Source organism: Sinohyriopsis cumingii, chromosome 8, assembly GCF_028554795.1.
Source record: "Sinohyriopsis cumingii isolate HCF-2022 chromosome 8, ASM2855479v2, whole genome shotgun sequence".
NCBI classification, from domain to species: Eukaryota; Metazoa; Mollusca; class Bivalvia; order Unionida; family Unionidae; genus Sinohyriopsis; species Sinohyriopsis cumingii.
Window position 1 is genome coordinate 106,701,114 of NC_142968.1, and position 19,268 is coordinate 106,720,381.

General features: G+C 34.6%; 1 protein-coding gene across 1 annotated transcript in view; it reads left to right on the forward strand.

The window, feature by feature from the left end:
- LOC149794320 (activating signal cointegrator 1 complex subunit 2-like) overlaps nt 1–19,268 on the forward strand; it is a 72,659-nt gene that overhangs the window by 14,724 nt on the left and 38,667 nt on the right. Inside the window, exons 3-6 of the mRNA XM_089968480.1 lie at nt 4,463–4,521; nt 9,688–9,799; nt 10,535–10,732; nt 16,624–16,853. Coding sequence (XP_089824606.1) covers nt 4,463–4,521; nt 9,688–9,799; nt 10,535–10,732; nt 16,624–16,853 — 599 coding nt within the window. The remainder of the gene's footprint in view (nt 1–4,462; nt 4,522–9,687; nt 9,800–10,534; nt 10,733–16,623; nt 16,854–19,268) is intronic.

The following is a 19,268-nucleotide window of genomic DNA, read 5'->3' on the forward strand; positions in this document are numbered from 1 at the left end:
AAATTAACACACACACACACAACTGACTTCGACCCCAGAGTGTATAGCTATCAACAGTGATTTAGCCAGTGGGGCTATTTTCCAGTAACTATGTATACGGTATAGCTCATGTATTTTTCTTTCGCTTTCAGATACATACCCCAATCACATTAATGTTTGGAACTAAGCTTTGCTACCTCCCAAATCCAGTTCTCCCAAATAGATGAAAATCCTCTTTTCTGTCTATACCATGTGGATGAAGGGCACTAACCTTGCTTATTGCCACCCACTGCCACCACCATGAGATGTTAGTTTAAGCTTTTGCTCTATTGCTGACAAAATAGACCTCCTGAAAATACTATGATTTTTTTCTGTGGTTTTCAAACTTTGGGTATTTTAGTGTGTAGTAAGGATTCTTTTTTATTTTGATCAATATTTTATTTGAATTTGGTCTCGATCATACATTTGGCTTATTCTAATCTGTGCTTCATTATGGTATCACTGATGTTTCATGCTGATCACGTGTTCATGCTCACTGCATGTATTGCATTGACTTGGTTAGTAACACATAATTTGGGGCAGTTTCAGCCAATGCATCTGTCATTTGTCTCAACAGATATTTTGATCTCATATGGGGTGTCCCTCCCACCTCCCCAGTTGCTAGGCAGCACATTGGGCTCAAGTCACTGTCATTGTCTGGGTCTGTATGTCCGGACACGTAGGGTTTTTGCTGGCTCTTAATTATCCATTCCATCGTGCCATAATACCATATGATACAGGGATGATGGTAATGCCTCTTCCATGTGTCTGGGTATGTGTTACACATATATGGAAGTAGAGCTTGACAAGGATAACCAACACAGTGAGTGTGATGGTAAACTCAAAGATTTAATGCACTCAAACTGAACAATGGAGAGAACTGAGTTTAGTTTTTAGGTTTTGGTGTAGGAAATTTATGGAATGCCCTCCATCCCTATTGACAAATCAGACCTATAAGATCAAGGCATCAGTTAATGTGGATGAGGAGGAGGAGCATTGCTGTTTCCATTTTCTTCTGCACTGATCAAAGCTTAAAAAGATTTCAGGCGATGCCTTGATCTTATAGACATGATCATTACCTGCGGATCTGTGGATCGTCAAAGCAGATCTGAACAATATCCAGTATGCGGATCGTCAAAGCAGGTCTAGTTTAGTTCAGATGATTCCACAGTCCTAATGATGCAACCAGGGTTTTTAGCCAAGAATAGGCTGCCATCAGCAGGCAGTTAGAGGTTTGTCATATGCTTCCTTTCTTCGATAGATATATCAAGAGAAATGAAAAGATCCTGGCTGAGCCATCAGACATTACTTGAAGCACACAAAAAATTCATGGAACAATAAAATTACTCCTTCTCAAGTTCTGTTATCATCCCAGATTAAGGTTATGCACTCTAAAGCCTCAAAAGATCGAAGTTGCCTCATGAAGATTTCAACCTGAAATTAGATTGATCTCAGTGAGCCTTGCTTTGAAATATAATGTTTCATTCACCAGTCAAGTGGCTGCTGTCCAGATGACCACCAAACAGCTATGGTTGAGCACTTTCTCTGGATTCGACATTAAAATACTGTAAATCACATTGTTTCGAAACCCTCCCAACCTCCGCGCAGATGTTAATGTCCTAACTGATTTGTTACTCAGCTTATAACTGGCATTGGTGAGGGGAGGTAATGGGCAATGGTTACTGGCCTTCATCCATGTGACAGGTGAAAAAGCATAGTTTCATCTTTTGGGAGGTAGTAGAGCTTAGTTCCTGTTTTTATGTAATCAGTTAAGTATTCTTGGAGAAATACAATTTACTGAAAAATTTGCTGTCTCCACCCATCATTGACAATACATGAATGGCCCATGGATTAAGACCATCAATGAAAATGTTGAGATGTCTTTGGTTTGCACCTGGATATCAAATGAAGAATCTATCGCCTTTTATGTCAGTTTTATATTTGGATCTCAAAAATTAAATTAATTACAGAGACATGTTGTATATTTAATACCAGTTTGTTTAGGATAAGGTTGGTATGTTTCTGTGCACAACTTTTATTTGCAGTTATTGCAGACATCAGAAATGTATATGCATTCCTAATTCATCTTTTGCCTTACAATTTTAAATCATGGTCATTGGAAAGTATATATCATAAATGCTTCGATGAATTTTACATCGCTACTTTGTTAGAAGAAATCTTAACTTAACACACTGACTTGAGTAGTCTTTGATCTTCACCCTGACAACAGATCTTTCCTGTTGTTACAGAGCAAATGTAATCTGATGGACACTTTGAAAAGATAACAACAGCTATTAAGATCAATAATATAACTGAAAACACAGAATTTACACGGAATGCAAACCATGTGTATATCCTTACACAGTACTGGCAGTATGTGCTATTGACAGCGCTTGATCACTAGATTTGTTTGTGATACACAACATCGAGCAAGCTAGATTTTGACAGAACTGGGCCTACTGCACACACACACACACACACACATACACACATATATATATATATATATATATATATATATATATATATATATATATATATATATATATATATATATATATATATATATATATATATATATATATATTGCAATGTGACTTAAGTTGATATTCAACCAAAGGGAAGGGGAGGTGACTTAAGCTGATATTTTTTTTACTGAAGTCAAGGGGAGGGTAGCCATGATCATCACTTTTATAAAATATTCACAAGAAATAGCATAATATGAAAAGGTCAGTTTCTGGTCAAAGCTTGGGAAAGATGTAATTTATATTACATGAAACCATCTGACTTGGAGCATAACAGCGGAAATTTGTTACTTGTCTGCAGATAAAATGAATTAAATTTTTGGCATAATGAATAAATATGTCACACAATTGTCACGATTCCAGGAGTATTAATCTCTCTCTCTCTCTCTCTCTCTCTCTCTCTCTCTCTCTCTCTCTCAAGTTTCTTTGAAGATTTTTGGATTTAACTATGTCACACAATTGTCACGATTTCCAGGAGTATTAATTTCTGTCTGTATGTCTCTCTCTCTCTCTTGTTTCTTTGAAGATTTTTGGATTTTATTTTGCAGTAAAGATGGAGAAACACCCTGCACCATCTTAGTTTTCTTGCATAAAATTTCTTGTTTTTTTTTCTAAAAGTAAATGATGTTCAAGACTGTCAGATTATACCCTCGTATCCAAAATCAATCTCTCCCCCTCATGTGAAACCACTATCCAGTCTATTTAGTTTATTTATTTATAGGAAAGATTCTTTAAAAAATAGTTTGTTTCTAATTATAATGTATTTTCTACATTAAGCTTATATGTTTCGGGTCATTTTAACAATAAAAGCTAGTCAAGATGTTAAAGGGAAACAACTCAAATTGCAATCATTTGAGCCAGTGATATGTTGGACTGGTTACCCCCCTTGATATACATTGACTGTTTTTCTATAGTACTTCAATCGATGTGGAATCATTTGAATAGAAATGGGCATCAGAGGCAGTTGTTTTAGTATTTTCTCAAAGACTTAGATCATATATAATTTTGATTGATTGTATTTAGTGTGATGTTGGTACTTACATATGAATAAAAAAGATAGCAGAGGATTTTCAGTTCCTTACCAGATGTGTTTGTCCCATTGCCTGATTCTGGTTAATCTTGAATTACCTGAACTCAGCAAGCAGTCTGTGTTGCAAATACTTGTATTTTTTAAAATGTTAATATAATAGAAAAAAATAACAGTTACAGCACATTGATGAGTTAAATGTGAAGTTTTATGACATATTGGAATCTAGCTTATGCCTAGACCTCTATGTTCCATTATTACTGAGTTTGTGTGCTCCATAAAGCTTCTTCTGTTACTTTAAGGTTACACACACACTTGTATTAATACAATGTATCAGTTTCCATGCCATGATTTCAGCTTTGTATGACACAGCATTGTGCACATGTGAAGATAAATTTAGATCAAACGGTATAAAAGTAATAAAACAGTTACAGTCATTATCATTTGATGAGTCAGTAAAGCAGTGTATTGAATGAATTTGACAAAAGGCCATAATATAGAATATTGCACTCATTATAGGGCTAAATTTGAGTACACAATTACAGTAATATATTGTCACTTGACAGAGGAAAAATGTGTATGATGGCTTCGTTCATCATTTATATAAAACACTGTCTGTTTCCCAAATGTAGCATTCCTTTACTTCATTATAACACATTTATTGTTATAAGGTAGGCATTGTTATAAATCCTATTTCAATATGCAATCATAACATTGTTGTACAATGTCTTTCATTATAAGGTCATCTTACTATAATGCAGTATAGTCCATGACTCCAGTGGGAAAAATTATAATGAGGGAGTGCTTTATTTTCATACATTTAATTTATAAGCTTTGTTTTATTTTACCTGAACATTTTTTTTAATTATGTAACTATCATTTTATTATACAGGTAGTATTTGATGAGACCTTGCATAAGTTACTGGACACCTATTTGAGATATGCACCAAGGTATGTTTATCTATTTGAGATATGCACCAAGGTATGTTTATCTATTTGAGACATGCACCAAGGTATGTTTATCTATTTGAGATAAGCACCAAGGTATGTTTATCTATTTGAGATATGCACCAAGGTATGTTTATCTATCTGAGATAAGCACAAAGGTATGTTTATCTATTTGAGATATGCACCAAGGTATGTTTATCTATTTGAGATATGCACCAAGGTATGTTTTTCTACTTGAGATATGCACCAAGGTATGTTTATCTATTTGAGATATGCACCAAGGTATGTTTATCTATTTGAGATATGCACCAAGGTATGTTTATCTATTGGAGATATGCACCAAGATATGTTTATCTATTTGAGATATGCACCAAGTATGTTTATCTATTTGAGATATGCACCAAGTATGTTTATCTGTTTGAGATTTGCACCAAGGTATGTTTATCTATTTGAGATATGCACCAAGGTATGTTTATCTATTTGAGATATGCACCAAGATATGTTTATCTGTTTGAGATATGCACCAAGATATGTTTATCTGTTTGAGATATGCACCAAGATATGTTTATCTATTTGAGATATGCACCAAGAATGTTGATTTATTTGAGATATGCACCAAGGTATGTTTATCAACATACCTTTCTAAGAAAAAGTGGTAATTATGTGTTACTGTATGCGTTTGCATGTGTCTGTGAATACCTAACCATACATTCAAGATAGAGATTTCAAACTGGGGAGGGGATGTGGCTGGGGTGTTCTGTGGATGTGTATTATATTTTTAGAATTTTAACTCCGTCTTCAGGCAGGGCTTTGCATGTGGAGATAATTCTGCAGGAGCTAAATATCACAAGAAAGAATGTAGGAATATACAACTATGCTGAATAATTATGGCTTCTGTTTTTCATATATTTCTAATGAAAATGAACATTTTACTTGAAATGTTCTGAAATTGTGTTGAAAATTAAAACTTCGAGAGCTGTTGAATAGACATACTTTTCTTTACTATACAATTCATATTATGACACATAAACTCACAGTTGCTGTAAAGGTTCATTTTAAATTTTGTATACATTTTTCAGTCACTTTTATCCGAAAAAGTGTTTACCATTTAATATTATAGTGCTTTAAAAACCATGATATCCTAAAACAAAGTTCCTGTCCAACTTTGCATCATAAGTTTATGTAGATTTCATACTGAGTTCAAACCCACTCAGTATACTATAGTTGTCAATTATTGTATAATTTGTTTATACATGTTAGTTTTTATTGCATACCCACATTTGATCCTGACCGCTCCGTTAGCCTAGTGGTTAGAGTGTCCGCCTCGGATGTGGGAGGTCGTGGTTTAGATCCACAGCCGAGTCATACCAGAGACTTACAAAAATGGTACATACAGCTACCTCGCTTGGTGTTCAGCATTAAGAGGTTAGTGTAAGGACTGGTCAGCGTGGTGTCAGGATAATGTGACTGGGTGGGACATCATGCTACATGTCTGCAGCATGATGCGCCAGTACTAGACATCACTATAAGCTGCCACATTGCAGACATCGTAGCGATATGACTGAAAAATTGTTAAAGCTGCTTTTAAAATGAAAATCACATCACATCACATCACATCACATTTGATCCAACACATTTTAAATGTCATTGAGTTTAATCTGTACATCATTACTATACATTTAATCTGGAACTATTTAGATGTTTCACTGACATCTACACACAGATGTTTTATATACCTAACTCAGCTTTTTATTTTTTACATACCCATTTAATATTCCAATTCTATTACATACCCATTTAATATTCCATTTCTATTACGTACCCATTTAATATTCCAATTCTATTACATACCCATTTCATATTCCAGTTCTATTACATATCCATTTAATATTCCAATTCTATTAAATACCCATTAAATATTCCAATTCTGTTACATACCCATTTAATATTCCAATTCTATTAAATACCCATTTCATATTCCAATTATATTACATATCCATTAATATTCCAATTCTATTTCATACCCATTCATATTCCAATTCTATTACATATCCATTTAATATTCCAATTCTATTACATAGCCATTTAATATTCCAATTCTATTACATGGCCATTTAAAATTCCAATTCTATTACATACCCATTTCATATTCCAGTTCTATTACATACCCATTTCATATTCCAATTCTATTTCATACCCATTAAATATTCCAATTCTGTTACATACCCATTTAATATTCCAATTCTATTAAATACCCATTTCATATTCCAATTATATTACATATCCATTTAATATTCCAATTCTCTTTCATACCCATTTCATATTCCAATTCTATTACATATCCATTTAATATTCCAATTCTATTACATGGCCATTTAATATTCCAATTCTATTACATGCCCATTTAATATTCCAATTCTATTACATACCCATTTCATATTCCAATTCTATTACATACCCATTTAATATTCCAATTCTGTTACATACCCATTTAATATTCCAATTCTATTACATACCCATTTCATATTCCAATTCTATTACATACCCATTTCATATTCCAATTCTGTTACATACCATTTCACATTCCAATTCTATTACATACCCATTTCATATTCTAATTCTATTGCATACCCATTTCATATTCCAATTCTATTACATACCCATTTAATATTCCAATTCTGTTACATACCCATTTAATATTCCAATTCTATTACATACCCATTTCATATTCCAATTCTATTACATACCCATTTCATATTCCAATTCTGTTACATACCATTTCACATTCCAATTCTATTACATACCCATTTCATATTCTAATTCTATTGCATACCCATTTCATATTCCAATTCTATTTCATACCAATTTCATATTCCAATTCTATTACATACCCATTTCATATTCCAGTTCTATTAAATACCCATTTCATATTCTAATTCTATTACATACCCATTTCATATTCCAATTCTATTTCAATGCCATTTCATATTCCAATTCTATTACATATCCATTTAATATTCCAATTCTATTACATGGCCATTTAATATTCCAATTCTATTACATGGCCATTTAATATTCCAATTCTATTTCATACCCATTTAATATTCCAATTCTGTTACATACCAATTAATATTCCAATTCTATTACATACCCATTTCATATTTCAATTCTATTACATACCCATTTCATATTCTAATTCTATTACATACCCATTTCATATTCCAATTCTATTACATACCCATTTCATATTCTAATTCTATTTCATATTCCAATTCTATTACATACCCATTTCATATTCCAATTGTATTTCATACCTATTTAATATTCCAATTCTATTACGTGACCATTTCATATTCCAATTCTATTACATGCCCTTTTCATATTCCAATTCTATTTCATACCCATTTAATATTCAAATTCTATTATATACCCATTTAATATTCCAATTCTGTTACATACCCATTTCATATTCTAATTCTATTTCATATTCCAATTCTATTACATAGCAATTTCATATTCCAATTGTATTTCATACCCATTTCATATTCCAATTCTATTACATACCCATTTCATATTCCAATTCTATTACATACCCATTTCATATTCTAATTCTATTACATACCCATTTCATATTTCAATTCTATTACATACCCATTTCATCTTCCAATTCTATTACATACCCATTTCATATTCTAATTCTATTTCATATTCCAATTCTATTACATACCCATTTCATATTCCAATTGTATTTCATACCTATTTAATATTCCAATTCTATTACATGGCCATTTCATATTCCAATTCTATTACATGCCCATTTCATATTCCAATTCTATTTCATACCCATTTAATATTCCAATTCTGTTATATACCCATTTAATATTCCAATTCTGTTACATACCCATTTAATATTCCAATTCTATTTCATACCCATTTAATATTCCAATTCTGTTACATACCCATTTAATATTCCAATTCTGTTACATATCCATTTAATATTCCAAGTATATTACATACCCATTTAATATTCCAATTCTATTACATGCCCATTTAATATTCCAGTTCTATTACATATCCATTTAATATTCCAATTCTATTACATGGCCATTTAATATTCCAATTCTATTACATACCCATTTAATATTCCAATTCTATTACATATCCATTTGATATTCCAATTTTATTACATATCCATTTGATATTCCAATTCTATTACATATCCATTTAATATTCCAATTCTATTACATATCCATTTGATATTCCAATTCTGTTACATATCCATTTAATATTCCAATTCTATTACATATCCATTTAATCTTACATACCTGATCTGGCATTCAATATAACTGTTCTATTTCTGTATCACACACTGAGATTTGAACTACTTAGATGTCTTCTTTGACATTTGTACATAGAGTATTATAAATCCCAATTCATTTCCAGTTTCATTCTTACAGTAAAGCTAAAAATATTTGAAAAGAGTAAAAGGGGAGGGAGGTATTACCAGACCACATTTGTGTCTTGTTCCCAGTCAGGGGAAAAGCTTGTTTTTATGTGTGCTTAACTACCTTGATGTATCCATCCTCTAATCTTGTTCTTTCTGCTGACTCAGAACAACACATATTTAATTTGTATTTATTCATGCCAATTTGCTTTTTATTTTAAATCCTTCAAACTGAAATGATGAAGAAAAGTGTAAAAGCAAACTAAATACTAAATATAAAACCATATTTGTGTTTTGTTCTTAGCTGGGGAAAAGAAATTGTTTGTTATGGTACAGGAATGTATTGCAGCCTTGTAGTCTAAATGTATCTCAAGGCCATATCAGTCTTGTTCATTCTGATGACTAGGAAAAAGCTTGTAATTTTGTGTATTTAGTGAACAGTAAAGCAATATTCACTATTTAATATTTGTTACAAATCAACTAGAAATTGATAATGATAATATGCAGTGATATTTGTTTCAAAAATGTAATTATTTATGTTATGTATCAAAATATACTTTTAGATTTTCTTGATTCTCTACTGTAACAACTGTTATTCTCATGTGTCAGTATATACTATGCTTATGGTAAGTTTGATTGTTGGATAAATTATTGAATTTAATATGAACCTTTATGCTGTAATTTATGTGGTAATATTTTCTATCTTTTGTTTTTTCTTTTGTCAGATCGCATGATGTGATAAAAACCCTCCCTGAGCAGTGTCGTGATTGTCATGATGAGATACACAGGATGATCTTCATGACCTGTCTCAGGATTGCCACCCACAAGGAGTCAAAAGTTAGTAATTGTCCTCATGGAGAAAGCTCAGCCAACTCAATTCCTTAAACTGTTTCTTTTTTAAAAATAAATTTCTGGTGATCAAGTTAGGAATTTTAGGAGAAAATTGAAGAAAAATGTCTAAGTTATAAATGTTTTAAATTGTATGCTGACTTATATAATGAAGGCTTCATAAGGATCATACTCTGCTCTTATTTGACCCCTAAATGCTTCCAGCCAGTTTCTATAATTGTTCTTACTAGGCAGGTGAATGTTATACAGAAGTCCAATGGAATGACTTCCATACAGTACATGACGATAACTACCATACATAATGTCCAATAAGTCGAGTCCAACTGCAAACAACATAGATTCTGCTTTGCCATAGCATAATGCACCCACAAATCAGGGTCTTTATTGTGTGTTCTACTGATTACTCCTAACAAACTGTACAGACCCAGATATGAAGAGCAAAATGACTGGCCAATCTGGGTCTGTGTAACAGTTTTGCAGTTGGACTTGTCTTATGAGCAAGTAGGTATGGTATCACATACAGCTAAGATGTGGAATAATTTTAACTCTTGATCATGTGAAGTTGGAGCATGGCCAATTTGCATGGTCTAATTTACTTTTTTTTTTATGGATGGTTAAAAGTGATTAAGCTCAAACAGCTATGAACTATCTTTTTTAGATTACCATATTTGCTTGTATATGCATGTACCCAGCTATCAACAGCAGAATTCTTGTCCTTTACAGGAGCACTACATCACCCCATCAGTGTTTGGTGAAATTCTTTATGAGAACTTCCTGTTTGACATACCCAAGCTGTTTGACCTGTGTGTTCTTTATGCACCAGAAAATGGCCAACTGCTATCCAAGATGGTGGGCAACATCTTTACTCAGCAACCCAAGTATAACGATGACCTGGAACAAACCAGTCACATGATATTGCAGGTGAAATTTTGATGACATTAATTGATTGCTTTTTAGTTAATTGACCAGTCAATCAATAAGTTAATAATTTAAAAGATAAGTAACAAATTTATTGACTGTTTGAATTAAACAAAACCCCATAAATAATTACAAAAATTAGGGATAGACATGTTACTTAATTATGACTAAGTACTTAGTTAACTAATTAATTATGAAAAGTTGGGATGTCTCATTGAATGAGGTCCATATGAATGGACAGTGTTTAGAGAAAGAACAGAGTTAGTTAATGACTTAATTACTTGTATTTGCTTCATTTGATAAATATTTATAAAATGTTGATCCATTTGATTTTTATCAACAGAAGAGGCAGAGTTATTATTATTTTTTATGCAGTGAGACCTATTTAAACTGACTCCTTAATTATATGCCTTCCTGGTTGGACAGTGAGACCTACTTAAACTGACTCCTTAGTTATCTTCCTTCCTGTTTGGACAGTGAGACCTACCTAAACTGACTCCTTAGTTATGTGCCTTCCTGGTTGGCCAGTGAGACCTATCTAAACTGACTACTTAGTTATCTGCCTTCCTGGTTGGCCAGTGAAAGAATGCACATGTACAATACTTTTGGCCTCCAGTTTTATGAATGGTTCCCGTTGAAGTGTGGAGATTTTGATAATGATCATCACAATTGCTACCCATAAATTAATATTTTTATTATTATATCAAGACTATAGCCAGAATTATGCATTATTAACAGTGTCACTCAGTCTGCCAGTCTTGTTGTCTCTTTGACAATTTATCACAAAATATTGTCTGTCTAGCAACTTTTATAGTTTTAATTGGATATGTGTGCATGGTAACTTATGTAATTACATTTGAGATTGGTGTGTTTAGATAATACTTATGTAATTACATCTGGAATTCAAGATAATTTGTTGTAAATTATTTACTTTATTAGTTCTGATATCCATGTTATTACTTACAGAAATTACTGGTTAGTTGTTTTTTCACTAGTTCTCATTTTCTCTGTCAAATACATTACCCAATCACATTAATGTTAGGAATTACTTTCTACTACATGAGGAATCCAGCCCTTCTGTTGATGTGGAAACGTCTTTCTCTCAATCTCCCTCTCTCTGTCTGACTGCTTTGGTGGCCTAGTGGTTAAAGCATCCGCCTTGGAAGCAGGAGGTCATGGGTTTGAACCCCGGCCAAGTCATACCAAAGACTTACAAAAAATGGTACTAACAGCTGCCTGGCTAGGTGATCAGCATTAAGAGGTTAGTGTTAGGACTGGTCGGCCTGATGTCAGGATAATGTGACTGGGTGGGACATCATGCTGCATGTCTGCAGCATGATGCCCCAGTGCTAGACATCACTATAAACTGCTACACTGCAGACATCATAGTGATATGACTGAAAACTGTTAAAGCTACGTTAAAAATCCTAATCACACACACACCTACACACACACACTCTGTTATAGACAAAGGGAAGCAACTCTTTACAGATTTGCTCCCCCTAATCCTGCTAGGTGGCAACCCACAACCCAGAATTTTAATTTTAGCCTGCACTGTCAACAGGCCTTCTAGGAATCCATTGGATTAAATCTGTGTTTTCAGCCATCCATATAATTTTGTTTGTGGTACAGTTTAAAGTCTAAATATTGTTAAAGGATAATATATTTGTTTGCAGTTTATAGTGCATTTATCAATATTTTTCTCTTTTTTTAGCACCTTGTTTTGATGATACAGTAACCACAAGGCATTATGAACTGGCAGTCCACATAATGTTGCATAACATAAGGCTGCCTACTTGAACTTTACTTATAATAATTAGTGTGGCTATTATGCATTGTGTTGTTGCCATCTTGTTATTGACACTGGTATTTCAGTTGTCAACTCTGTATTTTTTATCTACTTTACAGGTGCCTTGGCATTTTCACTTCTTTATCATTTTAAGCATTGTATTTGAAGAAATTTTGGTCAAGTTCAAGAAATGCAGATGCTTTAGAGCTGAGGAGGATAATCATATTACATGTCTTTTGTCATCTACCTGTTCATTTTAAAATACCTGTAAAGCCAGTTGCTGTTGATCTGAGAAGACATTGGCCATAGTCCTAGCAAAACATGGGCCATAGTCCTAGCAAAACATTGGCCATAGTCCTAGCAAAACATGGGCCATAGTCCTAGCAAAACATTGGCCATAGTCCTAGCAAAACATGGGCCATAGTCCTAGCAAAACATTGGCCATAGTCCTAGCAAAACATGGGCCATAGTCCTAGCAAAACATGGGCCATAGTCCTAGCAAAACATTGGCCATAGTCCTAGCAAAACATGGGCCATAGTCCTAGCAAAACATTGGCCATAGTCCTAGCAAAACATGGGCCATAGTCCTAGCAAAACATTGGCCATAGTCCTAGCAAAACAGCTCAGCTCAAAAAGAGCCAAATCAGATTCTTCCAGTGCATACATCTTAAGCCTGTACTCTGACTCCAACTCAATGAATAGCTTTGAGGATGTGGATATACCCACCACCACCTACTAAAAAGACTAAGACTGGATATACCCCCCTCCACCTGCTAGAAAGACTAAGACTGTATATACCCCCCTCCACCTGCTAGAAAGACTTAAGAATCATCCCCCACCCATGAGACACCTGCACCTACAGAGATCTTGCCATGCATTGTTGCTGGAGATTTGGATGCATGCAAGCTCTGTATTATCAATAAGGCTCTCATTTTGGCCTCCATCTATTTTAGTCAATCTTCAGTGTGTATGTATATCCCCCTCCCCCGGATATTGGCTGTAAATGATGACGTCATGTTTGGGGGCATATTTTTATTTTGCCAGCTGACCCAGCTTACCAGACTTTTCTACCACACAACAGAATGTCATAGAGTGAATTTATGAGTCACACCAGCCAATATATTAGCCAACAACCCAGCAGAGCATGCAGCCTGTGAAAGTGGATTTCCATTTTCATTATCAACATCTCCATTTGCATTAGCAACATTTCCATTTGCATTATCAACATCTCCATTTGCATTAGCAACATTTCCATTTTCATTATCAACATCTCCATTTGCATTATCAACATCTCCATTTGCATTATCAATGTCTTCATTTGCATTATCAGTGTCTCCATTTGCATTATCAACATCTCCATTTGCATTATCAGCATCTCCATTTGCATTAGCAACATTTCCATTTTCATTATCAACATCTCCATTTGCATTATCAACATCTCCATTTGCATTATCAACTCCATTTGCATTATCAACATCTCCATTTTCATTATCAACATCTTCATTTGCATTATCAACATCTCCATTTTCATTATCAGCATCTCCATTTTCATTATCAACATCTCCATTTGCGTTAGCAACATCTCCATTTGCATTAGCAACATCTCCATTTGAGATACAGTAGATCCAACAGGCTGGCATACACATGCCAAGTGCTTTATTTCTTAAATGACATATCTTTGCAAAAATGTTAAATCTAGTCAGTAGTCAGACCACTGATTGCTGTCCAAACGTTCACCTATCCATGCCAGTTACAGTGCAGCTTCCTGTTTGGCTATAAACAACCAACTTTTGCTGGATTCACCTGAAAAACATTTATAAAAAGTTAATGTGTGTGGGAACCAACATGTTCTTCCTTTGCACACACGCAAAACCTGAACAATATGGTTGTGCTAGCCAATGTTGGGAAAATTTCATCCTTGTAGAAGAGCATTTATGACATTCTGTCAGTGAGACTTGGGTAGATGCTAAACATTTCTCCTCCTTTTATCAATTCTTCTAACGTTAATGTGATCTGGTATTTTATTTGACATAGAAACATTAACACTAAATATTACTTTCTGCTATTTCTGGAATTCAGTTTACAGAAGTGAAAACTTCTTTTTGTCTATATACAATATAGGCAAATGAAAACAACTCTTATTGATTACTTTCCTGTATCTCACAATGTAGCAGAAACTGGATGTCATTTTTGTAACTAGAGCAATCCATGAAACAGGACGTTTGCTATTGCAGGGATGGATGGGAGAGCCTATTTGTAATGTGATTGGGTAAATATTTTTTTGAAAAACATAACTTACCACAAAATTTACTTTTCCTCAACCTCAAAATCTACCCTCTTGAAATGACTTTTTTTAAAACCTTTTATAATATCAGTAAACTGTAAACTGAATTGACAGTACAGTAGTCCCCCTCTTGAACGGCCCCCCGATCAGCGGCCACCTGCTCCTTATGACCAGAATCCGTTGGCACTGAGTTTGTGTTCAAAGGTACCCCTCGCAAAAGGCCAACCAGATAACGCGACCAGTGGCCAGCATATTAGTGCAATAATATAAAATTTACCCCTCACAAGCAACCGCATTTTATTTTAATATGTATCCAGAACCAGTATTTTATTCATAATGTGTGTTAAGTAATCCGATTTATGTTTCCCCGATGTCAGGTGTTCGTTATTGAAAGAAGTGTTGACTAAAGTACATGTACCACTAAGGTTAATATTATATCATTTATGCCTCAAGAGAAGCCACATTTATTCCATAAAGACGAGAAAGACTCAAATTTTAATCCATACAATAGGGTATATACATGTAATCCATGTAGCCTTACTGCTGTGTTGTCATAAGATGTCCGGTTTAGTCACTCTGATAATTGTTAAGATTACAATTATTGAACAGTAGTAACAGTTGAGGAGTGGCAGTATCGATGTACAATACACAAGTCAGCAGCAAAATGGTTTGATAGCCTTTATGGCTTCCCTTAGTAAGATGTTGAGCTTGTTGACTTTGATAATTAGTGGCTATTACTACTGACAATAATTGTCAGAATTACAAATCCTAACGGCTGCGAAGTCAAATCTGCATGATGTTAATGGCACATGTCAAAGCCGTTTTGGCTTCTCTCACTTTGTGTAAAAAATGTATAAAAACAATAGGGTAAAAAATGTATAAAAACAATAGGGTACCAGACTGCGACTAATGAATCATGTGACAAGATCACTTCCTTTATAAACACATGGCAATTTGTTAGATGCATGAAAGATTGTTTTATCAGTATTATAGTTGGCAACATGAATAACTTACTGCAAAAAGATCAACATGTCATTGAGGAAAAGAAAAATTCTCAGTTTAGAAGAGAAACTGAAATTAATTCAACTGACCGAGAGGTGTGTGTGTATGGAGGGTCAAGGATCCTTGCAGAAAACTAATGTCTGAAAGACTCTGATAACAATATCATGAAAGATAAGGAAACAATTCTGCAGAAGTGGGAAGGTGAAATGGACAGAGAAAGGAAGATCGTTTGAGCCAGGAGATGTTTGTATCCTGATTTGAATGACAAGAAAAAGCAACAATTTTGTCAGTTGAATTGGGATATGATGACTTTACTGCAAGTAACGGATGGTTACACAGATTTCAAGTGTGACACAATATTAAGTATTCTGTCCTTAGTGGAGATTCAGCTGATGTTAATAATGAAGATTGGAACAAAAGACTAAACGATATATGCATGGGATATGACAGCAAGGATATTTTTAATTGTGACCAGACTGGTTTGGTTTTTAGACTCTTACCAACAAAGTGACAGATGATGTGAGCTGTAGCATAGTTATAAAGACAGTTTTAAAACTATATCAGTGATTATTCATAACATTCTTTTGAAAATGATGAAACAGTTTCACATTTATTTCACAACATGCATGTGATTTTTTAATGAAAATATTAAATGTTTTAGACTTAAATGTACTTGTGACTTTCTTCCTATGTATTTACTATTCGCATTTGTCATCCCCCTCTAGAAAGGCCACCCTCATTATAATCCCACTTCCCTGCTGCAGTAGGGTTGCCTTATAAGAGGGGGACTACTGTAAATCAATATCTTTCTTTTCTTAGGTCTTCAACAGCATTTTAGAAAAATGTGGGATAAAGGCAGAGTCACCTCTCTCCTCTCCTCAGAAACTTGCAGGATCTGATATTACCAAGAGCCACCTTGTTGCCATGACAATTACAGACTTTCAGGATGTTGTATTCTATCTGTCTGACATTGGAACGACCTTGTCCAGGTTCCTTGAAGTATATCCTAATGGTTGTGAGATATTTCACAAGGTTGGATTTTTACATAGGTTAGTAAATATGTTACGGAGGAACCAGTCTAAATTGGCACATGAATAACAGTCGACTTTTATAATGTTGTTCATGGAAGCCATAAAACTGATCTTTGTTATAAATAAGGTCACCTTATACTAAGTTATTACCTGACAAGTTGATGTCATAATAGGATTAAAAACACAAAAAGAACAAGTAAAAATATTTTTTATGCAGAAATACATTATAATAGGAGTTCTTAAAGCTAAAGTGTAATTTAAGTGAGATAATTGATTTGGTAATGGCCATCTGTCTCTACATGCAGGCATCCTTCTCTAGATGCATCTCATCAGTGTCGTGAAAAAGTCATTCAGTGAAATTTGGTCGATATATTTGTATCCTACGCAGATGACTGATTAGGACTGTTCCGGTACATCTTACTTTGTATCCATGGAAACACTTTAGATGAGAAGTTGTCACCCAGGGGTACAGTTTAGAGCTTCATATCATTTTCATATGAACTATTAGAGCAGTCTGATGGAGCAGTCAAAGTACCCTGGCAGATTTGTTTAAAAATGCATTCACTTTATATCATTTTGGTTCAAATTGAAAAGCCTCTTTCATTTTCAGGCCATTAATTCAATTTCTCCTTTGAATACATTCCCTGATCACATTAATTCTAGGAAAGAGCTCTGCTACCTGGTGAATACAACAATGAACAAAAACTATAGTCCTTCATGTCTCTATGACATAGCGAAAAGCAGGAAGCTCTAACCCATTACCTCCCCTGACAAATGCTAGATGGCTAAAGTTATTGACTTGGTTTTAGGTAGTCAGTTTATGCAAATTGGAATTATTGTACATTACGATAATAACTTTTTTATTTCTTGATAATTATGTAAAAAAAGTTTTCAATTCAGTTGGTTGTTTTGCACACACTGCCTGTATTTTCTCACTTATTTAAAGTACAAGCATTCATTATTTGTGCATTGTTCTTGTCTTTTCAGAAAGTGATAGATTAAAAGCCATGGACGACATAAATGAGACATATCCTTGTTCCAAGTAATTCTCAAATACAGCATGCAGTGTTTAGTGTTATTGTTTGGAAGGTATCTAGTTCACAGTACTGGCCTCAGATGATTTTGTGCCATCATACTTAGTAGTTTGTCAGGGACAGCTTGGAGTAAATGAGAGACTGTCCTACCCTTACTAGGTAATACCATGGGCACAAGTTCCATCACATATCTGAGCATGGCCTACACAGCCATTCAGGACACTGACCTACCAGCTGACCAGCTCAGTTATTTGGTCAGCCATGCACATTCATCATCAACCATGTATCCATTATTTTGGAAAGCCATGCTGTATTCTGGCTGACTGCTCCATGGTGTGTGGAGTTGTATGGGGATCTGATTAGCCAGTCAATCCATTTTGCTGCATGTACTGACCAGGCAGTTACTAGTTTACTGGTCAGCCAATAACTAGGCCATTCTTCCAGCTGGTAACCCAGCCTACTGGCCAATAACTAGGCCATCCTTCCAGCTGGTAACCCAGGCTACTAGCCAGCACTCTTCCTGACAAGAAAGGCCATGGCACTTGCTCAGCCCTTAATGCAACTGCCACTTTTGATGGTATACCCATTGGTAAAATACCAGGCCTTACAAAGGGAGGATGGCATTGTCTAATTCCATACTTCCAGGAAGTTTTTACCTGATGAGGACAACCTCCACAGTGTGGGGATAACCTTGAGGGCATAGCTTACACCTACCCAATTTGGAGAGTTTAGTTTTCAGGCAGCTGTTGAGGAAATCGATAAAGCCTTGCAAATTTCAGAGTGTCTGTCCCTGCAAGTTACAAGCAAAAACTGTATGGTGCTGGCCTCAATAGATGTGGAAGACAATGATGATGTCAATTGTTTGTCAGTTTCCTCAATCAGCAAAGGTCAAGGATATTTATCTGACCACTTGAAAGACAAAACATGGGATGTGTGTAACTCCCAAGACTTTCTTAAATGAAAACCAGGTACAGCATAATATTTTCATTATGCAGGTGTCGTTTGCACTATTCAATAGTTAGCACTTAATGTCTGTTGTTAGATTTAAAAAATACATTGCTTTTGTGAATATGACCAATCCACTATATTATTAGGTGGATAATAATGTACTACATGACAGCGTGAAGTTAGTGCAAAACATAGTCACCACTTTGCATGCATTAGTCCTAGCATCTCTAGTGATTTTTTGACTGATAAATCAGGTAGTGATCATGGGATGGCTGGCTAATGCCCTGACAGCTTCAATAAATCTGGATCTGGTAAAACCACATCATGCCATGGCTTTCCAGGCTGCATCCTTGGCATGCTGTTGCTGTTCTGGTAAAAGCACATCATGCCATGGCTTTCCAGGCTGTACCCTTGGTACGCCATTGCTGTTCTGGTAAAACCACATCATGCC